This window comes from Carlito syrichta, unplaced genomic scaffold, assembly GCF_000164805.1.
Source record: "Carlito syrichta isolate Samal-C Ts95f unplaced genomic scaffold, Tarsius_syrichta-2.0.1 Scaffold307624, whole genome shotgun sequence".
Classification (NCBI taxonomy): Eukaryota; Metazoa; Chordata; class Mammalia; order Primates; family Tarsiidae; genus Carlito; species Carlito syrichta.
Genome location: NW_007251720.1, coordinates 103031 through 129759, shown reverse-complemented (window position 1 = coordinate 129759; position 26729 = coordinate 103031). Strand labels below are relative to the sequence as shown.

The 26729-nt window shown below is 50.3% G+C and overlaps 1 protein-coding gene across 1 annotated transcript in view; it reads right to left on the bottom strand.

Moving 5' to 3' along the window:
- Positions 1 to 26729, bottom strand: part of MYO5B (myosin VB) — a 180734-nt gene that overhangs the window by 86011 nt on the left and 67994 nt on the right. The window contains exons 10-14 of the mRNA XM_021715771.1: positions 22879 to 23001; positions 22040 to 22123; positions 8775 to 8930; positions 7651 to 7748; positions 2185 to 2271 (exon numbers count right to left, since the gene is read on the bottom strand). Coding sequence (XP_021571446.1) covers positions 2185 to 2271; positions 7651 to 7748; positions 8775 to 8930; positions 22040 to 22123; positions 22879 to 23001 — 548 coding nt within the window. The remainder of the gene's footprint in view (positions 1 to 2184; positions 2272 to 7650; positions 7749 to 8774; positions 8931 to 22039; positions 22124 to 22878; positions 23002 to 26729) is intronic.

Sequence of the window (26729 nt, the reverse complement as noted above, 5' to 3'; positions counted from 1 at the left end):
GGCCAGCAGACACGAGGGCCGGGGCAGGAGTGGAGCCAGCCACCTGTGGAAGATGGTCTGAGCACAGTAGCTCAGCAGCTCCCAAGGCCCTCCTTCAGGGCCTGACTAATGCATCTGACCTGGACCTGGGCAGAAGTCGTCTAGCTGGGGAGACGCCAGTGGCTAACTCACACCCGAGCCATTGCACCCGTGGCTTGGGACCCTCTGCTCAGTCAAAAGGCGGGTGCCAGAGACAGCAGGGCAGACCCTGGGAAGAGGAACTCGCGCTCTCACCTGAGCTGACAAGCAAGCTACCTCACTAATAGCCGAGCTGTGAGCTGCTTGTGTTCAGACCCTGAGGTAGAAAATGAGAAGGGCTCCAGACAACCCTGTCCTTTTCCTAAGCTGGAAAAAATGTGGTTGAAAATATCAGCCTTGGCCAGGTGCAGTGGTGGCTCACCCCTGAAATCCCAGCACTTTGGGAGACTGAAGCAAGAGGACTGCCTGAGCCCAGAGGTTTGAGGCCAGCCTGGGCAACATGGTGAGACCTCATCTCTACAACAAATAAATAAATAAATAGCTGGGTGTGGTGGTATGCACCTATAGTTCCAGCTACTTGGAAGGCTAAGGCGGAAGGATCATCTGAGTCCAGCAGGTTGAGGCTGTGGTGGCCATGTGTGTGCCACTGCACTCCAACCTGGGTGGCAGTAAGCCTCTGACTCAAACAAAACAAAACAAAAAACAAACAAAAAGAAAATGGCAGCCCTCAAGCTGGCTAGAGTGGATCATTCCAAGCAGCACCAGAAACCGCAGCTCTGAAAGCTGACTGATGCCACCGTGACTGACAGCTCCTGTATGTCGGCACCTGCAAACCCCTACGGCCACCAGCTGCTTCCTTCCCAGTCCTGACATCTGGGAACTGTTTATGGCTAAGTTGTTGAGGGCAATCCACCTCCGCATATGAAACGGTCCCTCCTCAGCAGAGGGAAAGTCCCACGTCCCCTGCCATATATGGAGAGGCCTGTCTACTCCCCCCACCCACATCCCCTCACCCCATCCGACATCAGAAGAGGCCTGTCCACCTCCCCCGTCCCCCCACCTCCATCCCACCCTACCACCAAGAAGCCCTGTCTTGTGGCCTGTGCACACGCTGCCATCTCATCCCCTGTATCAGGGGGCCTGTCCACATCCCTCCACCCTACATCTGGCTTCTCCCACCTACTAACACGCGAAGAACTTCTGAGGACAGAGGGTCAGGTCCTGGTAGCTCCCATTAGCGGCAGCAGATGTTTGACCTGCGTAACACTGGTATGCAGTGTGATATCATACCAGCTAGTGGGGTCACCACACACCCTCCACCCCAGTTGAAAGCGCGTGTCTTGGCAGAGATGAGCACACTCTGGACACATCAGTGCTTATGGCACAATGCAACTCAGAGCATGATTTTCCAACTCAAAGAAATGGTATCTTCTACCATGGATTTAATTCTACATGAAAAGTGAAAGCAGTCCATTGACAAATGAATGCGTAAGCAAAATGTGATATATCCATACAGCGGAACAGTAACACAGCCTTAGCAAGGAAGGAAATTCTGACACGTGTGACAACACGCATGAACCCCGAAGACAGGCTAAGTGAAATAAGCCACTCACAAAAGTCCATATACCATGGGATTCCACAATATGCAGTCCCTAGAACTGTCAAATTCAGAGAGAAAGCAGAGGGTGCCAGGCCTCGGGGAGGAGGAATGGGGAGTTATGGCTAACAGAACCAGCTACTGTTTTGAAGAACGAAGGGTCCTGAAGATGAGGGGACGAGTGTGGCACAAACACATGAATGTACTTAACGCCATGGGACTGCACACTGACATGTGGCTGAGATGGTAAATGTTATAGACGTTTTACCACAATTTAAGATGGAGGAAAAGACGGAGGAGACAGGTAGAAGCTGAGTGCAGAGAAGCTTCTCGGCAGCTCTGTGAGCTCACCCTTCAGAGTAGCTCTGACATGGAACTTGGAAAGGCATTTAGAGAAAACCCCAGAGTTGCTGTCCACTCCCACATCCGTCAGGCCGGTGTGAAAGTCATTTTCATAGCTTCCTGCCGGGGCTTTGGGGGATGCTGTGGAGGCCATTTCTGGCCAACAGCACACAGGTAGGCTCCTGTGGTGGCCACCACGCCCTGGAGGGCAGGCCGCGGCACATTACCTGGACGGGTATCCGGCTGCACTGATGCGAATCGTCTCCAACACTCCACAGGCTCGAAGCTGCTGCACCGCTCTCCTTGGGTCAAAGCTGCCAACAGCAACATACATGGTGAGTGGTCGGGCTTGAGGAAGGCAGCAGAACAGGAGAGGCACCACTCTGCAAGCCTATGCCAAGTGATGGTTCCTCACACACCCTTGAGCACAAGGCCAGGGTCGAGCACAGATAAGATGCCACTGGGCAGGGCACAAGCCACTTCAGTACCCTCAGCTCCATGTACAAGGCTCGGGCCATCCTTGGGCTCCCAAGATGCCCTTCCTCCTCTGTGCCCCCCTGACCTTTCCCCACCCTCCCAAGATTTGTTCCCGCCTCCTCCCCAGCACCTGGCCTTGTCATTTCCATCCACACAGCAGGTGTCGTATTTCACAGTTCAGATCATATACACTTGACACTGTTATTTGGCCCAGGCATTAGAAGAACAAATTCTAGGCCAGGCAGACCCGGGCTTGAATTGTGACATGGTCATTTGCCAGCTACATGTGTTATCTGGGGCAAGTTACTTCATCTCCTCTGGTCCAAAACGCAGGGATAACAGCAAAACCTGTTTTACAGGGTTAATGCAAAGCTTAAGTGTTACGGCCTGCGAACAGAGGTATTAGTTTTATTCATTTTGTCAGAAATGACAAAGGGTACATGCATCACCAGCTGTGATCACAACAGCTGCTACTTAATGGTCACACAGATGAAGAACTTTATCTTCAGGGCTTAAGAGACGTGTACACCCTTCTCAGTTACTCACACGCCCCACAACGCTAAGCCTAGCACAGAAAACCCAGTATTTATTCAGACATATTGAACAGTACACCGTAGAGTGAAAAGTCAGATACTGTGTGAGCTTTCTAAGTTCTGCTTGGAGCGGAGTGTGTACAAGCCACGTCCTACAAGGCAGGTCATCAATGTGATGAAAGTGCAGAGAGAAGCCAGAGGCAGCAGAGTGGGCTGGGTCATCGAGGAGTCTTCTTGGGGAAGAATTAAGCCAGTCCAGGAGTAAAGTCCATTTTTAACCTGCTAAGAAGCCCATCCCACACCATGAACGGACGAGGCATGAGTGCCCCCCCTTGCATCCGATGGCCCTGCAGCTCAGCAGGGGCCAAGGGCCAGCTCATTGTTCCTTCTGCTCTGGAAAGTGGCAGGGCAGGGGAAGACCCTGCAGGCTCACAGTCACAGACCTGGGAGACGACAGCGGTTTCAGCTCAAACTGTGGTCAGGCAGTCGGGCAGCGGCTTGCCCTGCTGGACCAAGGGAAGCAGAGGCCGCATCAGCACCAGCACCTGCAACACGTGGGCAACTCTTGCCACGCTATTTGTGCCTCTCCCTGATGACCTGGGCATTCCTTTCCCAGCAACCAGCACCTGCCCAGGAGCCTGGAACTCTGCAGGTGGGCCTAGCCTGGTGTCTGCTGCCCTCAGAGTCACACCCCTCCGTCCGAGACTCTGTCTGTCCTCCCACCTCTCTGAATGACCAGCTGGACTCCCAGCTACATCTCTGTACCTTGTTTTCCCCATGGCTCAATGGGAGCTGAACATACCTGGCCCAACTACAAATCAGCGATCCGTTGTCATGACTAGTGATGTCAAAAACAGAGAAATGCTTTTAGAAAAAGCTAAAAGACACTATACAAAGATGATATCAGCATCATCTCTCCCTGGGCACAACCCCGAGGGATGTAGAAGTGAGCCAGTCTTCTGCGTTTTAGTATCGTTTCCCCAAAAGTAACCCAATGCCACAAGTATCCCTCGACGCACCTCTGATGGTCACTGTAAGGTGACTAAGAACAGAAAGTCAGCCCTTCTGCTATTAAATTCTGGAAGCCCACAGTGAGGACAACGAACTCCAGCTTCTGAATTGAAAAAATTCCCAAAGAGACAGGGTCAATGTGCTAAAATCTAGGTTTCCCCCTCCCCACACAGTGGACAAGCACAGCAGTGCCCAGAGCTTGCTGGGTATGGAGTGAGTCCAAGGCATCACCTCCACAGTTACATACCACTTGGTTGACCTCGGCACGGGCTGCAGGCCCCCTGCCCATTCTGTGGTGGCATCTAGGTCCCTGAGACCCTGAGCCCAGGGGGCTGGCCTTCAGGAGATCTGGTCAGTCCCAGGCCAAGGACTCCCCAGTGATGACCCTTGCCTGGGCCACTCCTCCCTGGACATGTCATCACACTATCTAGCTGTCTACTCTGCCTGACAGCACTGTCACAGGGCCACCACCAGTCTCTCTGGGGACTACCAGTTATCTCTGACAGACAGGTCCTTAAGCATGGGGGAGGTGTCACATCGTCACTCCACCTATCCTGGGCCAGGGTCCTGCAGGAGCATGACAGGTGCTTCCTGAATACAGGACACAGAAGAAGAAGACTTTCATACAAGAGATGTGACCAGAGCGTTTAGTGCAGGATGGTGGTTCCCAGCTGGAGGCAGTTTTGTCCCCAGGGAACACTGGCAGTGTCTAAAAGCATTTTCATTGTCATGATGGGGGGATCTGTTGGCTTCTGCTGGTGGAAGCCAGGGAGACTTCTAAACATTCTACAATGCATAAGATAGGCCACAGCAAAGAATTACTTGCCCGCAGATGTCAGCAGTACTGAGGGTGAGAAACACTGAAAGGAGGGAATGGGAGGAGAGATGCAGAAACCTCCTTCTGGAATAACATCAAGAGTAATGTTAACCACAGAAGCTTTTACACGTCTCATAAATGACTCCCATGTATTAGCTCCTGAATTCTTCCATCAGGATATTTTCTAGCCACAATTAACAAATGAGACAACAAGACAGAGAGAATGGAAACTGGGCGTGTGATTGGCCCCAAGAGAACAGAAAGCCGGGCCAGGATCCAGGTGCCATGACTCGGTCCAGGATGCTTCCAAGCTCCCCCTTTATGGGGAGGAAGACTTTGGTCCTGAGGGCCAAGGAAGGTCTTCAACAAATGGAATAAGAGGATGGGAAACTCCCTCTGAGAGCCCTCGCATCATTTCTCACGTGGGAGCACCTGGACCATGGCAGGGCTGGGCTCTGAGGAGGGGACGGCCGAGTCCCAGCAGCCAGCCGAACTGGCGTGGGCCTGCGTCTCCTCTGGGCCTGCCCTTCACAGATAATCTAAGTCTTTCACGCACACTCGCTTCTGATAGCCTCTTTTCTGTGGAGCCAGCTGGTACACAGATGCCACATGGGGGGATTCCTAAGCACATCTCAGAAACTGGGGAAGGGAACAGAGCAGACAAGCAGCGCCTGCAAGAAGCTGGCTCCATGCCGCCTCCTGCCTCTCTACCACCAGGCCCAGCGAGTGGATGGAGGCCAACTTCACACTACCTCTCGCCTTCCCACCTCCAGGCCCACCAAGTAGACAGAGGTCAACTCCATGCCACCTCCTGCCTTCCTACCTCCAGGCCCACTGAGTGGAATTTGAGCTTCACTAAATGATGAGAACTACAGGAGGCAGGTCAGATAGTCTGGGAGTCAGAACGGCCAAAATCAACGATTTTGCAGAAAGAAACTATACTAGGACCAAAGCAGAAATCATGGGAAGAAAGAGGGAAATAAGGTGCTTAATAAATGTACAGACACACCTTCCCTGTCCAGAGGAAACGGCATGTGTGAAAGTTCAGAGTAAGGGCAGAAAAGAGGCTGTGGGTGGTGAGAGGTTTGTTTAGGCTTGGGCAGTACTCCAGGAGGGAAATGAGGAGGGCATGGAATGAGACGACGGGCGGGAGAGAGAAGGGCACCACGCGAGGAAAGTTCACATAGTCACCTGTGGGCTCTGACTGCCATTAGACTCTAGGAGTGAGGGAGGAGGAGGAATCAGGGGTTATGCCGTTCCAGCACCTGTGAGTGCCAAAAAAAGTTAAAGCGAAGCATATTAAGAATTCAGTCCCTCAATCACGTCAGCCACATTTCAAGCGCTCAATGGCCACGCGGGACCAGGGGTTGCCACATAGATGGCGCAGCTTCTCACAGAAGGTCCTATTGGACAGTAGTGACCTACAGTGATCCTCAGTCTTCCAGTCAGTCTTCCAGTCAGGGAGGTCAGGTCCAGGGGGGAGAAAAGGGTTATGCTATTTATGACAACGGAGGCCAAATAAAGAGGAATTAGTTTTGGGATGGGGGAGAACGAAGAGCAAGGGTCAGACACGCCAACCACGAGTGGTCAGTGACTCTGCAGCAGGCACGCAGAAATGGAATCTGGCAGAATCCAAAGACGGACAAAATCATGAAGAGTCACTGCTTCATGGACTGGGGTGATAGCCTCGTGAGCAAGGATAGAGTTGTAGCAAACACTCCAAGGTCAAGGTAGAGGCCAAAGTTGGATCAGAGCAGGCTGAGCGGTGAGGGGCAGTGGGCAAGGGTGGAGGACTGGATGCTCAGTGATGAGGGGCAGTGAGCAAGCAGGGACACTGCATGCTTGGCAGTGAGCAAGTGTAGATGACGACTGGCAGTGAGGGGCAGTGAGCAAGTGTGAATGACTTTGGATGCTCAGTGGTGGGGCAGTGAGCAAGTGTAGATGCTTGGTGGTGAGAGGTGTTAAGTGTGGGTGACCCTGGACACTCAGTGGTGAGTAGTGGTGAATACAGGTGACCCTGGACACTCAGAAGTGAGGGGTGGTGAGCAAGTGTAGATGATTCTGGACACTTGGTGGTGAGGGGCAGCGAGCAAGACTCTGGATGCTGAGCAGAACGGGGGACTTGGGAAACAGGACCATCTGTGTGTCCTTCACTTGACCCGTCATCTGAGGTCTAGTTCCCTCCATGCAAGGAAAACCCTTCCTGACCATGTAACCATTTCCCACGTCAGAACTTAACATGTGTGGTAAGAAGTGCTCACGCCTGCACCTGATGGTTCTCTGCTGGATTCAAGTGTCAGTCCAGTTACCATGAGCTCCACGGGATCAGATACTGTGCCTTCTTGAACCCGCCTGCACAGCAGACTAGATGGAGTGAGCAAAGGTCTGTGGGCAAGTGTCTGATGGCAAACTTCCATCAGCAAACATCATCTGTGGTGGGCAAATGTCTGTCGGCAAATGTGGTCTGTGGACAAACGTGGTCTGTGGGCAAACATCCGTGGGCAAATGTGGTCTGTGGGCAAGAGTCATATGTGGCAAACGTGGTCTGTGGGAAAACGTGGTCTCTGGGTAAATGTGGTCTGCGGGCAAACGTAATCTGTAAGCAAGCATCATCTGTGAACAAATGTGGTCTCTGGGCAAAATGGTCTTTGGGCAAATGTCTGTAGGCAAATAGCTGCAGGTAAACATCGTGTGTGGACAAACACTGCTTGTGGGCAAATGTTGTCTGTCCGCCTGCCTTCACATATAAACCATCTGGCGATGCTAAGTCTGACCAGTTGTCATGCTGAAGGCCACAGACCCCACCTTGTGCCACCAGAGGCCACTGGATGGACTGACACCTGGCAGACACTTACTGGAAGGGGAGCTTCTCATCGTTGGGCTTGATGCAGCGGACATAGTGTGGTGTCGTGGCATTCAGGGTCTCCATGAGCAGGTGCAGGGAGGTGCGGAACTGGAGAGACAAGAGCCAGCACTCAGTTACGTTGAAGGTCGTGTGGATGTATGACAAAGGGACACTCAGACACTAGTGGCAGTGAGCATTACTATTATTGTTATCGTTAAATTAGAAGGTTGGGGAAGAGATTTGGACGTGGGCTCAGATTCCAGCACTGACCCTCCCACCTTGCTGTGACCAGAATCAAGTCCTCCCCATATGAGGGCCCCCTTGAACTACCCGGAAGACGGTCCCCTCATGTGCCCAATTCCCTATGTTGTGGACCAAACACCACAATGGGGGCAAACCTACATGGGAAATGTGTCACCGTGCACACAGGCTTATCTAAGTCCTGAGGCCTGGAGCCTTGACCTTGGGGCCTGCATACTCTGAAAGTGACTGTGCATATAAAGTATCCAGAACAGGCAAACCCATGGGAATAAAAGCAGGTGTGTGGCTGGGGTGTGGCAGGCACTCTGCTCTCCAGAGACATGCTGGCCAGAATGCCCAGAGACCCACAGCAGGAGCAGCTCTTCTCAGTCTCCTGATCCCAGCTTACTCAGGATTTCTCTCCAGCGTGCAGACTCCAGAGCCTCTGCCTCCCCACAGGGTGTCTGTGGCCCTGCAGCGTGGACCCGTGGAGTGCCTGAGGCCCTGCAGTGGACCCATTGGGTGCCTGTGGCCTGCAGCGTGGACCCGTGGGGTGTCTGAGACCCTACAGCGTGGGCCTGTGGGGTGTCTGAGACCCTACAGCGTGGGCCTGTGGGGTGTCTGAGGCCCTGCAGTGTGGACCCGTGGGGTGTCTGTGGCCCTGCAGTGAGGGCCCACGGGGATGAACACCCTGACAGGGGCTGTGCCCTCCCCTTCCCTCATTCCTCAGTTAGTGCCCCATAGTGAAGATTTCAGTTTCCTTCTCCTAAGGACACAGACAGAACTGGGAACTGCTGGGGCCACATGGCCTCCCTCTGTCCTGTGGTCACCTTTCACCCACAGAGAGGCTGCCAGGCACGTGTGCCCCAGCCCACAGCGCTTGGCCGGGCTGACCTGGTGGCCCACAGTTTTCTTGTGCTCCTTGTTGGAAACTTTTATGGGGGGTCTGGCAGAACGGATGTTGATCTTCGAGGACGACCCCTTCCCAGGTGTGGCGGTGGCAGGGACAGGGTCCTTGTCGTCCTGAAACAAGTCGGCCACTAGTGGGAACTAGAAGCAATCACAAGAACAATGAAAATGAGACCTCTCGTACCTTAGGCTGGCTTTCAAAACAGCTTTTCGATGCACTCTTAAGAGGACCGAACACACGCATCCACGCAAAAACCCACGTTCGCAGCATCATTCCTCGTAAGGGTCACAAAGGAGAAATGACCCATCCATCCTCGGCCGATGAATGGACAAGCATGGCATACCCCACAGCGCAGTGTCATCCAGTACAAAGAAACAACACGTAATCCAAGCCACAGCCAGGATGCACCTCGAGCACGTCGTGCCAAGTGAAAGGGCCAGACACAAAATGACCACGCACTGTGTGGTTCCATCCATATATCCAGGAGCAGAAAGCAGGGCAGTGGCTGCCAGGGCTGGGGGCAGGGAAGGGAGTGACTACCAACGGGCTCGGAGCTTCTTCACGAAGCAACAAAAATATTCTCGGATTCATAGTGGTGATGGCTGCATACACTGGTAAACATACTAAACCCCACCGAACAGTGTGCTTCAAAAGGGTGAACTTTACAGTATGTGAATGCTACTTCAATTGTTTTTCTGAGTTGGAGCCTCACTCCATCACCCACGCTGGAGTGTAGTGGGATGCTCACGGCCACCCCCGCGCCGACCTGCTAGGCTCAGGCGGTCCTTCCGCCTCAGCCTTCCAAGTAGCTGGAACTACAGGCACGTGCTACCATGCCTGGCTAATTTTTTTATTGATTGTAGAGATGAGGGCTTGCCAAGTTGCCTGGGCTATTCTCGAACCCCTTTGGCTCAGGCCATCCCCTCACCTCGGCCTCCCAAAGTGCTGGGATGACAGGCTTGAGCCACCGTGCCTGGTCTCAATTTTTTAAATGGCAGAAAAAAGTAGGTTTCCAGGCAATATTTCCTAACCATCACCTACAGCGGTGGGCAGAGCTTCGTTCTCTTGGGGTGTGGACGGAGAGAACTGTGCTCTTATAGAACTATGTCTAAACAATACTTCTCCACATTTATTATTGGGGCTTGTAACGTTATTTAACGTCCCTGTTTTCTCATCAGCAGAGCAGGGATAAGACTCCACCTGCTACATGGGGCTGTCATGAGACTAAGACATCAGCGTCTTCATCTGTAATGAGGCAAGGATGCAGGCCTTGGAAGGGGTGCTGGAAACCCCACTTGACTACGTCCTGCCATCAAGACAGCCTGACAAGGAAACAGTCCTGCCGTCACTCCCAGGGACGTCCACACAGGGGCTAGAACACAGTCCTGCAAGGCCTCACCTCATGCCCGCCAGGGGCAGGAGAAGGAGCACACAGGCCCACTGGCTGACCTCAGAAAATATCCAGTCACAACAGAAAGGAGGCTACATGCTGGTGCCCCGGACTCCAGGCTCTGCTCCTAGCCTACACTGCACCCTCTTCCCTTAACTCCATTTGGATGCCCGGTTCCACTTTCCCAGCATGGGTACGCACGCCCCAGAGGCTCCGGGAACTGTGCCCACCCTCTCAGATCAGACTCTGAAAGGCAGCCCAGTATTACCGTGCTACCCACAGGCTCCAAGCTCCTGGTCCTGCCCCCGCACCTCTATGCACTGGGCTGTTCTCACTGAAAATACCCCACGCCCTTCCACTCTCTGCTCCTTCCTGAGAGGCCACCTTGTGCCCTGTGGCCCTCTCCTGGAGTACTCCATCCCTGCCGTGACTCCCACAGGCTCCATCTGAGGCACCAGGAGCAGCTTGAGCCTTCACTTCCTGGGGCAGAGGACAAGGGCTGGGAGAGGACCCAGAGAGGCAGTCCAGGCAGGCGTGTAAGAGAGTGCTCAGTGTGCAAGCTCTCAAACATTATCTGGCTTTATCAGTTTGTTAGGGTTATAGACAAGAAAGACCTGCCTAGGTTGTAAAAGCACAAATGCTTGAGGAGGTTACGTTTTTTTAGCTGAAGAGGAAACAGAAGCACAGAATTTTAGACTTGAGCAACTGTGAAGGTCAATGCTTACCCTCCCGTGGCAGGGGAGGAAATGAGCTCAGGGAGACGGGACCCACCAGAGTCTTGCTCTGGATTTTGTTTCCCTGCACCAGCCCGCCCAGGCAGCTAGCCAACAGATGGGGTCCAGCTAGAACCTGGTCCCTAGATGCAGGGTCAGAGCTGGTTCCAGTGCACAAGGTAACTTTGGCATTTAACCAGCAAAACCAAGGAAGTGGAAACACAAAGGGTGTAAGACATGGTCTTCATCTTTGAGGCACTTGCAATAACAACTAAACACATAAAAGGAGGCCAGGCACAGTGGCTCAAGCCTGTAATCCCAGTGCTTTGGGAGGCCGAGGCAGGAGGATTGCTTGAGCCTGGGCAGCAAAGTGAGACCTCATCTTTACAAACAATTTTTAAAAATTAGCTGGGTGTGGTGGTGCACACCTGTAGTTCCAGCTACTTAGGAGGCTGAGGCAGGGAGAATTGCCTGAGCCCAGGAATTCGAGGCCAGACTGGGCAACTTGGTGAGACCTCGTCTCTACAGTATATCAAAAAAATTAGCCAGGCGTGGTAGTGCGTGCCTGTCGTTCTGGCTACTTGGAAGGTTGAGGTGGAAGGATCGCCTGAGCCCAGCAGGTTGACACTGGGGTGGCTGTGAGCGTGCCACTGTTCTCTAGCCTGGGCAACACAGTGAGACTCTAACTCAAAAAAAAAACCCCAAAACATCAAAGGACACGTCACGAGACCTTCTACCAGCTGGTATCATCCCCTGACATTGCCAGCAGACTAAGGCAAAGTATGCTCTCACGGTGCAATGTCACAGGTCCTTGATGGCGGCGACGGTCAGCTTATGCCCTGATAATGCCGAACTTCCTAGACCTTCAACAATCCAGACCCAGTTTAATTATCCATTGAGCACCTACAAGGGCACCCACCCCCAGGGCGTCAAGTCAGTAGCTAGGAAAGTAAAAAAATCATTATCATGATGGGTCCCAAATCCACAAAGCGATTTCATAGTATACTCCATGTAGACTTCAGGTGTATTCAGAAATCCTAGAAGCACATCAAAACGGCAACACACACGGGCTTTTCATGTCACAGCCTATGGCAGGCCTGCTCAACCCTTTCTGCAGTCAGACACCTGACAGCAGAGTCTGATGTCACCACAGCATGGGATGCCTCAACACCACTGCGGTGCAGCATCTAGTAGTTATTAGAACTTTATGCTTTTTAGGGGTTCAATTTCAGAGTCAAGAGTAAATGTACACAGTCAGCGTTCTGTTTCTCATGGCTAGTAGCTAGCCAGACAGGTTACGGAGCAATGAAATTGGGTACCCATACCTCATGCACAAGCATGCCGGAAACAACACGTGTTGTGAAGCCCCGCCCATCATTTCTCACAGACACACAACCATCAGAACCCGACCTCCATTTTTTTTTTTTTTTTTTTTGCCACAGTAAAAACAGAGATTCTAGTCTCTGCTATGGAATCAGAGGATACTGTTGTCAGACAGGTGGCTTGAAGGGTCATTCCAGTGAAATCATGTCTGCAAGTTTAGCTGCCAACAGGTGACAATCCTGCTTCTAGTCTCAGCATCTTTGAGGTAAATATATATATTACATATATATATGTATATATATATGGGGGAGAAAGAGAGAGAAAGGGGGTGTGTGTGTGTCTCTCACTCTGTCTCTCAGGCTGGAGGGCATAATCACAGCTCACCACAGCCTCGACCTCCTGGGCTCAAGCAATCCTCCCTGCCTCGGCCTCCTAAGTAGCTGGAACTGCAGGTGTGTGCCACCACACCCAGCTAATTTTTAAAAATTGTTTGTAAAGATAAGGTCTCACTATGCTGACCAGGCTCAAGAAATCCTCCTGCCTTGGCCTCCCAAAGTGTTGGGATTACAGGTATGAGCCACCATGCCCAGCCTACTATTCTCAGCAACTCTGAAAGGCAGCTCCCTCTTCTCTTCATGCATGGCATTTCAAAGAAATAAATATTGCCACTTTAGAGGGAAGGTAAGTAGTAGGCTGTCAGAAGTAAAGAAGACTTACAGGTATGGTCTTTAAATGTGTGACTACAATCTGTGCACCAGCATCATCATGATGACATTTTTATTAGGACTCATTCCATGTGCTGTCAAAGAGGAGAAAGTAAATACTAGGTCACGGAACGTCAAGAAACTAGATTAACTAGTTTGTTCATCCATCTACCCATTAATTGGTCAACACTTGACTCCCAAATATGCAACAAACACTGTGCCAGGGCTGGTAACACAAGATCAATGAGAACAACACAGCCTCTAGCCTGCCATGGAGTTTATGGTCTAGCATGGAAGGTGGTCAACTAACCCTACAAGTCAAAGCATAATGACAAGAAAATGAATGTCCTAAAGGAGATGAACAAATAACAGAAAGGCATGACGGAATCACTGAATCAGGGGCCTGAGGTGGAAGAGACAAGGAAGGATGCTCTTACGAAGGGAGCTGGAACTGTGGGAGGGGAGGATGGCATGGTACAGGGCAGAAGTGCCGGCAATGGCAGGCTCAGAGCCCTTGGGGCTGATGTGAAGGCAACACAGCTACCATGCACCCAGCGAGAGGGGAGTCAGAAGGGCCGGCCTGCGCAGGCCTCAGTTCAGGGATTTTATTTGTATCTTAAGGGCAATGTGAAGCCATTAAGGTCTTCTTAAAATAGCAGGTGCGGTGTTTACTGAGCATTTAGAACGTGCCAGGCATGCGTGGACTCATCCAATCCTCACAACCCATACAGTGTAAGTACCACCATGTCCCATTATACAGATGAGGAAACTGAGGCTTAGGGCCCAAGATCACAGAGCCAGTAAGAGGCAAAGCCAGGATCTGACCCCAGAGAACTGGTCCAGAGCCCGAGCAACGATACATCACACAGAGAGAGCAGCAATGGCCAGAGGCAGCTGTGGGCTGCAACTTTCTGGAAAAGATCCAGCTCTACGTAGCACAAGGGGAGGCTGAAGTCTACCACAGGAGGAGGTGAGAGACCGAAGAGCAGCTATCTCGAAAGTAATGCAGTATGGTAGAAAGGCACCAGGCTAGGTCAGAGATCAGAGACCTGCACTTAGACACGACCTGCAGCGTGATAGCTGTGGCCTGTGCAAACCTCAAGTGTGCTAGTTTAGCACGCTCACCTGAGAAGATGAGGGAACTGACCAGAGGATCCCCTTAAACCGTTCATCCTGGGCTCCTGGGCGTTCTCACTTGAACCTGTTCAGGGTTTCTCTGCCAAGCACATGGTTTTGTTCAAGTTTCTTTCCTGTCTAGCTTTCCCCTCTCCCTCTCACTATGCCACTGGCCATCGCAGGCCAGGCTTCCACGTGGGACACTACCCTCTGCACTGTCCCTCCTCAGACCTGCAGATCTTCTTCCCCACACTGCTGAAACAGACCTTGGCGGCAACTCCTGGGGACCCTCCATGCCGCACCCAATTGGCAGGGCTCCATCCTCCATCCTCAGCCTCTCCCAAGGCTCCATGCCTCCACTCTGGGGTCTCCTCCTGAGACCGGGCAGCTCTACTTCCTAACTCTCTGCCCACCTTCCCATTCTTCTCCACAACCTTCCACGGCCTGTCTTCCTGCGGCCCCCTTGGTGCTGTGGTTCTCCAGAACCACAGCTCCCGCTCCCTTCTCTCTCAGACACTCAGTCTCTGGACAGTCTCCCTCTCGCCCATGGTTCCAGCTACCCCCTCATCCTCCTCTTAAGGCTTCCCCTTGCCCTTAAGATACAAATAAAATCCCTGATCCGAGGCCTGCACAAGTTGGCCCCTCTGACCCCCATCTCACTGGGTGCATTGTAGCTGTGCTGCCTTCACACCAGCCCTAAGTACGCTGAGCCCCGCAGTTGCCGGCACTTCTGCCCTGAACCGGGCTGTCCTCCCCTCCAGTGCTCCACGCCCTGGTGCCACGACGCCGATCTTTAGCAACCTGCTGACCGTCTCCCTTCGAGTGTTCCCCTGGAAGCCCCAGATACAACACCCAAGCCACCCTTCCCCACTGCCTTCCTAATCTTAGGTTAGGATCCTGCTCTCACCCCACTTCCTATCTCAACTACGTCCCAAGTTCCACCTGTGGTGACGTGTCAGCCGTCCTCCCTCTGGTAATCACAAGGCTGTGCCCACTTCTGGACCACCCAGCTCTCCCTGGGTTGCTACAGTCTCCAGAGTGTGAGGCGTGCCCGGCCACCTTCACCAGCACAGCCTACCCAGGCTGGTGAAATAGCTCTAATCCATGTACTTTTTGCAATGGATTTCCAAGCTGCCTGGGCATGGGTGGTTGTTGGCAATCTGGATAATTGTACTGTCTGGAGGGGCATCATTAATAGTAGCTTTTACTGTGAAAAATCTTTTAAGTCCTAAGGATATAAGTATGTATAGGCTGAGCGTCCCTTATCTGAAATGCTGGGGCCAGAAGGGTTTCAGATTTCAAATTTTTTGTAGATTTTGGAATATTTACATCATACTGACTGGCTGAGCATCCTTAGCCCCAAAACCTGAACTCCTCCAACGAGCATGTCCTTTGAGTGTCAAGTCAGTGCTAAAAAAGCTCAGATTTCAGAGCATTTCAGATTGCTGATTTTTGGATTTGGATGCGCAGCCTGTACCAAAATCATAGCAGGAACTTTGGACCAGACTCGCCAATGAGAGGATTTAAAAACGTTAGCCTCTTTCTCTTGCTTCAATTGGAAACGATATCTGTGCTTTTCCATTTATTTTATACACTAAGTAAGGAATTTATAACGTAAGATAATTTAAGAACTGTCCAAAGGCAGATTTTGACCCGAACGTGTACTGTGCTATAATTTGAGTACAAACATGACTGGGTTTTAACTGAGGTCTTGATGCTGAGATTGCATTTTGCAGCAGTAGGATTTCTACGATTCAAAGGGGGATGAATCTGTTGTGGACTTCATATTCAACTCACATTTTGCGGTATTAGCTCAGTGAACATACGGAGAGACTCAGTTTGCTGGCAGGACTGAAGACCAGGGGGCACCAGGCTCAAGCCTGGGCTGCAGGCAGCAGCAGAAGACCGCAGCAAGAGCTGCTGATGATGCCCACACCCCCGCCCACTCACCGAGGACTGGGCTAGACAGGCCACCCTAGCAGAGGAGCGACCCAGCCATAAACAAGCCTGGAGGCACAAAGCAAAGTAGATACCAAGCTCTTCCTTGACTAAGGATTTGCACAAAATAGCACATTTCTGAGTGGGGGGAGGAAGAAAGCTGTTTTTTAATTTCTTAAAATAGACACATAGTAGTGGTACATGTTTATGGGGTATATAGTGATGCTTTGATTCATATGATGCATAGTGATCAGATCAGGGTAATTAATTGACTGACTCCAGTTAAGGCTTTAGAGCTGTTAAGAAGTCTGTTTATAAGCTGACTGACCAGTACTGGACCTACTACAATTCACCCTAGTGTGACCTAGGAATGGTGCCCACCCTTCTAACTCAGAAACACTCAAGGTAACAGCTCCAGACAAACCAAGCACTCTCCTCCCCCCCAGTCCTGTTTGTCACTTGTTTAAAACGTGTCATAGGTACTGGGTTTGGTATTCTCTGCTATTCAGTTCTATATGTAGATTTTTAAAGCCTAAGGCAAATCAGAAAGGGATTAAGAGAAGTATGAAAATACTTTCTTTTTTTTTTGAGTGGGAGTCTCACTCTGTCGCCCAGACTGGAGTGCAGTGGCCGCTCCTGACCACCGCAGCCTCGACCTGCTGGGCTCCGGCGATCCTTCCGCCTCAGCCTTCCAGGTAGCTGGAATTACAGGCGTGCGCCACCATGCCCGGCTGATTTTTTGATTTATTGTAGAGATGAGGTCTCGCTGCCCAGGCGGGTCTTGAATCCGCGGGCTCAGGCAATTCACTCACCTCAGCCTCCCAAAGGCGTGGGATTACAGGCTGAGCCACTGAGTCCAGCTGAAAACACTTTCTAAAGGCCATTTGACAGTCTAAGAAAAAGTCAGTTACAACTGTGTACACAGCTATTACCTGGGAAATCACACTTATTTGCTTGTGTTTATATGAATATAAAAGATATTTCCTTTAAAATAGACACATGAAATTAAATAAGACACAGAAATAAAAACATTTGAGATCTCTTGCCTAGAATCTTATCTTTTAAAAAATAATGACTGTAAACATAATAAAAAAGTTTCTTTTCAATCAGTTATTTTAACACAGTTAATGGCACCCTTTGGGGGGGGAAATTTCTAACTTTTGGTTAACAAATTTTTTGTTAAGAGGGTTTTAAATGGGCTTTGGAGGAAAAGTTCCAGCACTTCAACTTTTGGAAGATTACAAACATGGACTCTCCTGCCCTAGAAGGAGGATAATGATTATTTCATCAACTAAAAATACCTCTCTTACATAAACATACATGTTTATTCCAAATATTGGTAGAAACTTTTCATCTACACATATAACACCTTAAGCAGGAAAGACTCCAAGCACATTTACGAACAAGCATTTTATATAGTATCACTGTCTCAATAAAGTACCTACATAAAACAAATCTAAAAATAAATATGCTTTTTGAAAAGTAGACTTACTCGCTCAAAACAGGACATGTGCATAACCTTTAAGGAACACGTCAGTGTGGAAAGCAACAGACATGTGCTCTTGCCGCTTCTTGCTGAGCAGCAGACAAGCCATGGAGGAGAAAGGGGAAGTGCCTTGTCTCTGAGGCCTTGTCCGAGCTGCTCCACTGTGACGCCTGGACCCCGGGGAGCATGCCCACTCGGGGCAGTTGGCTCTGGACCAATGCAGTCTCTGGACCACACTGGTCTCGAATCCCTTCTGGTGGGATGGAGTGAGACGATAGCATCAGGACCACCTGCCCGGAGCCCAGGAACACGGCCCAGGGCTCCCTCACTGCCTGGCAGGTACCAGCCTAAACATTGACCTATCACTTGTCCCTCGGACCCATGTGCAGTGGTGGCCTGGAACAGGAATTCTTGGGAGGGAAACGTTCTCCTTTTAAGGTCCCCCCCCAGTGGATAAAGCATCCCTTTTTTATAAAAAATAAAAACTGGGAGGGAAAAACCTCTGTCCTTTATTTTGTAAAGCAAATGAGTCTGTTAATAACTTGAAGTCATGTTTTAAGAGGCAGGTCTTTACTTTAGTCTATTTAGAGCTCTCTGATAGCTGAGAAAGCAATTAGCCACATTACAATCACTTAGGCATGTAACTGGCTTTACTAATTACTTTCTCATTAACACTGTGGCAGTTCCCTGCTCTTGGTGGGAGCTCTTCAAACATCCCTTTGGCTGGTAGGGTAAGTACATGTCTTCTATGTCATAATGCTTAATTATTCACAACAATTTGTTAATATCAAGGATGCCATACAAAGGAAAAAAGCTAATAGTCACCCATAAAATGAAAGTACTTGAAGTAAAATTATGAGATTACACAAAGAATTTGAGATTTAACTGTGCTAAGTGAGATGAAAACCAGTAGAAAGTTAGGCATTAAAATTTTTAATGTAATGATATAAGACCTTGTATCTTTCCAGGTCTTTATTTTTCTATCTTCGACATGAAGTTATAAACGTATGCATCATAGGGCTACTGTGAAAACTAAAACATTTAAAGAAAATTAGAAAGCTCAGTAAACAATGGGCTTAAAAAATGCTAAAATGACAGGTGCTGCCAGACACGCCTATCTGCCCAAATGACTTAAAGCGTGCTTAGAATTAGTCTGATTTGAGCTGTAGCCTATGTATAGCTCATCTGTGAGTTTATAGGCATCTAGTGTTGATCTTTGTTTTCCATCTTCTAGGACATCAGAAATGGGCTGCGAGGGGCTCAGGATGGTTCCCAGCTCTCCTCCCACTAGGTTGTGTGACCCAGAGCCCTTTCTGGTCATCTAGTGCTGCTGGTCACTGTCACAGCATCGCAGGAGGTTTGCTGGGATGGAGACCAGGTGACAGTAGGATCACTGGTTCTTTAGAAAATTTAGCTGGTAAAGGGGAAAGCTAGAAAAGTGGTAGGTGCCTGAGAGAGAAGAAGGAAGTTGGCTGCATTCCAAGAGCAGATCACAGACCTAAGTTGTCCTTCAATTTAGTGGCATCTATAAACTTTTGATGTGCACACTCTTTGAATCATCATTTCCACACTAAAACCTTACCCAAAAGGCATAATTACACAAGTGTGCAAAGATATACATAAAGGGCATTCATTGCTATATTATTTGAGATAGCAAAACCTATTTAAAAAAAAAGAAAAGAAAGAGATGTGCACTCATGTGCAAGGATAGCCAAGATATAATGGTAAGTGAAAAACTAAATTACAGAGGACTATGAATATATGTGACACTTTCAATCTTAAAACAATGTGTCAACATGTAGAATAGGAATTCATCAAAATATGAGTCAGGAGTGGGACAGGGAACTCATTCTACATATTTATACACTTTAAATTTGTATAAACTCATATTTAATTTCTAATAAAATGTAGTAGCCCAAATCTAACATGATATCCCCATACAGAGAGGAGCTAACAGCAGGCCCAAGACCTCCATCCTCAGAAAGGTGACTCAACTCTTGGCTGGCGTCTGGGAACTTGGATTTCAGCAGGGTTTTCACCATTTCCTGATATGAACAAGTCACTGTGTCTAAACTGTCCATGCACATAAAATGATTTACACTGAATACCTGATTTCCTTCTGGGAGTCTGGGATTTCGGTTCATGATGGGAAAATGGGTGCCTACATATTGACCTCAAAAACCCTGGCTACCTAGGCTTGGGCAACCTTCCCTGGGCATTTCACAAGCACTGACATGGCTCACTTTTGGGGAATTACAAGCACGCTGTATGATTCCTCAGGAGAGGACTCTCAGATACTTGTGCCTGGTCTCCCCTGACCTCACCCCATGTACCTTACCCTTTGTTGATTCTGTTTTGTCTCCTTTTGCCACCATAAATCACAGCCATGAGTATAACACTCCCTGCTGAGTCCTGTGAATCTTCCTAGCAAATGACTTGGGGAGCCCTGAGCATGCCCTGTTATTCTTTTCCATAGCCCCTTCCTCTTGACCTTCTTAGCATCACCACGATTTGTATTTGTAATTAAACTGTATATCTTTTTCACTAAGGTCCATGAGGTTAACTCTATGTGTTGGTTACCACTATACACTACACAAATACTCAGTAAAGTTGGTAAATAAAAATAAGGGGGAGGCTGGGCGCGGTGGCTCAAGCCTGTAATCCCAGCACTTTGGGAGGCTGAGGTGAGCAGATTGCCTGAGCCCCTGGCTTGAGAAGAGCAACTTGGCAAGATCTCACCTCTATAATAAAAATAAAAAAATTAGCTGGGCGTGAAAGCGTGCACCTGTAGTTCCGGCTACTTGGAAGGCTGAGGCAGAAAGACTGCCTGAGCCCAGTAGGTCGACACTGAGGTGGTCATGAGTATACCACTGGACTCCAGCCTGGGTGATGGAGTGAGAATCCAACTCATAAATAAATAAATAGATAAATAAATAAAGGAGGAAAAAGCTGAGCTACTAATAAAAGATCTTCTGGAGAGCGAGTACAAGAGTAATTTAATGGCAAAGCTCTTTTTCAGATTCTGGAATCCCTGAGAATCACTCAAAAACCAATACCATGGCAGAACCAAACTCTATATTTAATTAAAAGTGCCCAACTCTCTTCCCCTCACCCCTCACAAGGAGAAACTTTTACCAAGACAACAGCTTCCCAGCCCTACAGGCCACGGTCAAACTGACTGTGGCCACTGGCCTCAAGGCACCCTGAGAACCACGAGGAGCAAAGCACTCCCAGGGCTCCAACCACCTAACCCCCGCCTGCTCTTTCCCTCTCCCTTGTGGCTTCTCTTCCACCCCCACCCTTGTGAAAACGGAAAGAGTCACATTAACCACCCTGGACTGCAGACCTGGAAGCCTTGGGAGCTGAACTAGTCAACCTTGCACTAACTCCAAAACGACATTCCCATTTGCCCAGAGCCGACAGGCCCGAGTGATGGCTGATGCCCTGATGTTCCAGATACTCAGCGATCACCCCTGGCAGGGATCTGTCTCAGGCAGGCCACATGCTGCTGCTGACTCAAATCCTCCCTAAGCCCCTCGTCATGTGACGCGACGGGGTTTACTGGTCTTTACATCCCTGAGTCCATTTTGCTGGGTGTATTTTCTCTACTCTATCACCTTGACCTATTGCATTCATCTAAAGTTTATCACAAGGAGAAATTAATCTGCCCTTTCTATAGTGTTTTTAGGCCCCTGCAGTGAGCTCAGTATCATGTGGTCTGGAAGAAAGCCTCCTAAACCCTGGGAAGTCTCTCTCGGTGTCCTCTGCAGGGCTGCAGCCAGCAACGGCGTCTACATCAGAGTCAGCCTTTTAGAACACAGTGTGGGAGCTCCCCGGCTGCACAGGCCCCACCCCCATCCCTTCACAACTTTCAGTTATACGTGTGTGTCTTTTTCCACCCACTCATAGGCCATTAGGAGGGACGCCCTGGAGGGTGGAGCCCGTCTGGCTCATCTTGGTGTGAAAACAGTGTGTATCAGGCAGGACCTCACAAGGCAGGTGCTTAGTGAATGTGTGTTTGGGGGAACTGTGCCTTATTTCCTCTCCCTGTAGAATGGACACAATACTTGCTATCTTTCTGCTATGCTCTCAAGAAGGAAAACACTGAAACTCTGGTCATAACAGAAAGAGGCCAAAGCAGTGGGCTTAAGTGTTCCTTTAGCCCCACCTCCCATTCTACGGATTTCAAGTTTCTGCTCCTAGAGAGGTTCCACAGATAGCTAAACAAATGACACACACAGGCGCTAGATAGGAAGGGGTTCAAACAGCGTCACATCTGCAGGCAGGAGACAAGGTCAGGTGACTTGGTGGACACCCAGCCACACGTCCGTTGTCACCGCTGCCTCTCCCCCGTCCCCTCTGGCACCCATGCCCCTGTCAGCAGGCATCTCTCCCCACCTTCTGACCCACCCCTGCCTCCTACCTTCTTCCCTCCATCAGACCCCCCTCAAATGACAGCCAGCAAACGCCTTCATCGCTCCACCCAGCACCTCTGCCTCCCACTGAGTGGGCCGACACCACCGTGCCCTGCATGGCTGCGGACACCCCTGCTCGACTCCCCCCTTCTGATGCCCTCTACCTTGCTGGCCTTCAGGATGTTGATCTGCTCCTCATACACCGTGTCTCTGTTTTTCTCCAGAAAGCCATCTGAGAGGTACTCCACCTGGGGCCACAGAAACGGAGACAGAAAGTCTTTAGTGGGCACCCCAACCCGGCTCTCTCAGAAGCTTCTTGAGAACATTCATCTCGTCCATCTCTTTTCTTTTTGAAAAGAGCTGTGAGTATAGGAAACACACAAATGTTCCCATTTACAATGCAAACCCAGTAGTGTGCAGGGTTTGCACAGTGGGAACTGAGCATTCATTCTGTGGAAGAAAATACTGTCCTAAAGGGAGTTCCCATGAAAAAAGGCTTCTCAGGCGTACCCAGGCCCACTGGATCTGCATTTTAACAAGACCCTCGATGACGTCTATGCACGTTACCATCTGAGAAACACGGGGCTGGTGCACAGCAGACAAAAAGTTTTGGAAAACTCCTACGTATACACCCTTCACGGAAATGAGCCACTGCAGAGCGACCCGGCTCCACGAAGAAGCCAAACCACCCACGCTTTCGTTGTCACACCTCCCTTTCTTCTCTCGAGCTCCAGGAGGTGGACTCTGACCTCCTCCCTTGCTGGCCTCCCCAGAGAGCCCTCCGAAACACGCATGACACACCCGACTGGGCAGCTGCCGTACTCTGTGAGGTCATTCCTGAGCCAACAGCTTGGTGTCCTGAGACAGGTGTGGTCAGAAAGGATGGAATGAGCTTATCTAAGACTCCAGGCCACTTAAATCGCAAGGGCATGCCCCTGGCCCAGAGCCCCGGAGTCCCTACGGGGGCCAGTGGAGCACCCACGCCCACAAGGAGGAGGGCCACCTTATCTGCAAAGTGGACGACGATGAAGGCCGTGTTGGACATGCGAGGCTTCTGGAAGTGCTGGCTGCCGGTGTGCCGGTCATAGAGCTTCTGGGCCCAGTTCTGGTCCGTTCCCTTGGGGACCTGCAGAGCCACAAAACAGGGCAGAGTGCCTTGTGAAGAAGAGGAGAAAGTACAGAGCTGCGACAGAAGAACGGGGTCTACAGGTAGGTTGGTTCTGTGGGTGGATTCAGCTTGCAAACTAGGACCTTTACTGTGGAGAGAACGACTCTACCATGGACGTCCAGGCTCATTCAGGCTCCTGCCCCATGCGGGTGGGCTCCGGGGTGGGGGGCGGTTGAGCTGCAAAGAAGCTACTGGTTAGCAGACGCCGGAAGTGCCAGAGGGGATGAGGGTGGGTGCCACAGGCACGGGAGCAAGGACACAGCCTGTAGGGCCACCTGAGGATGGTTCCTCCCTGCAGGTGGGCCGTGGCTCCCTCGTCACGAACACATCCACCTCCAGCACCATGCTCCGGCCTGCTCAGGTGACCTGGCCTGCTCAGGTAAGCTCCAGCCGCAGGAAGGCCCACCTCCCTAAGCACAGCTAAATGCTGCTGTCCAGCCCTGGCTCAAGTCCGTCCTTCCTGACTACTCGGGATCTAGAGTATCTCTTCTTTAGAATTCCTCTCAACTAAGCTCTCACACATCCACCAGCATGTTGTTCACTGCTGGGTTAGAGGTCTTGTCACTACGGACTGTAAGTTCATCGGTTCCAGGACTGACAGTGTCTCACTGTTGTTTTTCTGCCTGAATCGGTTCTGGCCACACGTTGGTGCTGAGTACCAATCTACGGGATACAGATTGCTAGCTTGCCCCAAATTTAAATTCAGATTTGGAGGTTGTGTTGCCTTAAGACTGCTGAAGGGCAGCCCCTTTCAAGATCTTTTTGGATGGTTTCAGAAGTTTAGAGAAAAATCTTGCTTTGTTAAAAATCCAACGGCTACTGTCACCACTCAAATTGTCAAGGATGACAACAGTTCTCCCCACAGGGAGCCACTCCCCTGCCATCCCCCACCACCACCGTACATGCCTACAGACCAGAAACAGTCCCACCCTCAGTCATGGGCCACTATTTGATCAGCTCTTCATCCATCTGGACTGTACATTTGGAACAGGCAGGGTTGAAGGTGACCCTTGCATGAGCCATTTTAAAAGGGCCTTGCACAGTAAATTAATAAGATCTGTGCCATAAGGAAAACGCTTACATACTTAGCAGCAAACTTCTTAAATCCTTTGTAAGCAAGTTGATTTTTCTCAAGAGTCAATTTGGTGTAACTAGTGTTGAATAGTCAGTGCTCAGTGCCATTGGAAGTTTAAGAAAAGAACTCTTTCTTGAAGGAGGCTATTAATTGTACTGGGCAGACAAAAGAATATACTTAATTCAGCATTTTCTATATATAGTGCTTTATATTTGTCTGCGAGCATTCTTTGTTGAGAACCACCAGGTACAAAGGAAGGAGGGTCACCTGGGTGGGGCTGCCAGGACCAGGCAGGCCAGGAGATGGGGCAAGAGGCACCACGGGGGATGGGCACCACAGGACAGACAGAACCGTGGTGACAGTCCCCACCTGAGCAAACACTTAAATGTGCTCAGAACAGAATCATCTTATCATGAACATGGAACTGGGCTTCTGCAAGAAGACAATCACTCTACACATTCACTGGTTCAGATTAGCATGGATTAATAAGCAGAGCAGACCAAAATCAAGGTCATGTGTTCACGTTTACCGACAAACAGCAGTCTCTCCTTTTACTGCCCACCCTCCCCCAATGGAAAATAAGGGCCAGCAGGAATTCACAATTAAGAGTCTCCGACAACACTAACAGCTAATGTCCATGGTACTCCGTATTCGCCAGGCAGTCTTCTAGACATCTAGGATGCATACACTCATTCGATCCTCATACAATCTTATGAGGTAGGCACTATGTTTGTCCACATCTTGGAGGTGAGAAAACGGAGGCAGAGGTTAAGCAGTTCGCCCAAGGTCACACAACTGAGAAGCAACAGATCTCTGGGTTCAGGGCAGGCTCTGGGTGTGCACTCTTGGCTCTTACGTGCTCCCACCTGACAAGAATTTTAAAGGGTGCCACCAAGGCAGGTCCAGGAGGGAAGCACACATCTCTAACACTCTTTCCATAAAAGCTTATTTTTATTTTTATTTTTTTGAGTCAGGGTCTCATTCCTTCGCCCAGGCTGGAATGCAGTAGCACGCACCCTCATAGCCACCCCAGCATCGGCCTGCTGGGTGTCAGCGATCCTTCTCCCTCAGCCTTGCAAGTAGCTGGAACTACAGGTGCACGCTACCATGCCTGGCTCATTTTTTATTTATTGTAGAGATGAGGTTTTTGCCAAGTTGCCCGGGCTGGTCTCAAACCCCTGGGCTCAGGTAATTCTTCCACCTCAGCCTTCTGAGTAGCCGGAACTACAGACATGTGTGACCACGCCTGGCTATTTTTTAAATTTTATTTTATTGTAGAGATGAGGTCTCACCAAGTTGTCCAGGCTGGTCTAAACCCATGGGCTCAGGCGATCCACTCGCCTAGGCCTCCCAAAGTGTTGGGACGACAGGCTGAGCCACCAAGCCCGGCCTAAAAGTTTATTTTTAAAAATAGGAGAAGAAAGAAAAAACCCCGGATTCTGAGAGCATCTGGATTGTGGCTACCAGCAGCTCCGGAATGTGCAGCTAAACTGAATCCTTTTAAAAGGACCCACAAGCTGGGCTCGGTGGCTCAGCCTGTAATCCTAGCACTTTGGGAGGCCAAGGTGAGAGGATTGCCAGAGCCCGCAGGTTCGAGACCCGCCCGGGCAACTTGGCGAGACCTTAACTCTACAATAAATCAAAAACAATCAGCAGGGCATGGTAGCACGCGCCTGTAATTCCGGCTACTCAGAAGGCTGAGGCAGAAGGATCGCCGGAGCCCAGCAGGTTGAGGCTGCGGTGGCCAGGAGCGTGCCACTGCACTCCAGTCTGGGCAACAGAGTGAGACCCCAACTCAAATAAATAAATAAATAAAATAAAAGGACCCACATGTGGTTTCAGACAAGCCGCTCTGTGCTCCTCTCAAAGCCAGGTGGAGCACACTGGGCCAGAAGCCTAGACTTCAGCTCTGTTCTCATCCAGGTGGGCTGCATCCCTCAGAGGCCTCCTTCCTCTGACCTGTGCTGCTGGCCTCTGGACACATCAGAAAGTGAAGGTCCCATCTGTATGACATGCCCAGAACAGGCAAATCTAAGAAGACAGATCAGTGGCTGCCGTGGGCTGGGGGGTGCTGGGGAGTGGCTGCTCACGGGTTTGAAAATGTTCTAAAGTTGACTGTGGGGGTGACGGTTGCACGACTCTGCAAATACACTAAAAACCAGGGAACTGCATACTGCAATGGGTGACCTGCATGGTGTGTGTGCCGATTAGATTTCATTAAAGCTGTTAAAATACATTAAACCTGATTTTACTCCTTGCCATTAAAATAAGATAGCAAAGAAGGGGTGGGGAGAGTGCAAGTCTAGGGGTTTCCCAGTTCTTTTTCCACCAGCGGGGGACGGGGGTACACACCAGGCCCAGGATAGCCTTTCGCAAATGTCCTCTTTGAAACCTGAAGCAAGCCGGGCTTGGTGGCTCAGCCTGTAATCCTGCGCTTTAGGAGGCTGAGGTGAGTAGATTGCCTGAGTCTGCAGGCTTGAGACCCGCCTGGGCAATTTGGCGAGACCTCATCTATACAATAAATCAAAAAATTAGCCAGGCGTGGTAGCACACACCTGTAGTTCCAGCTGCTCAGAAGGCTGAGGCGGAGGGATCGCCGGAGCCCAGCAGG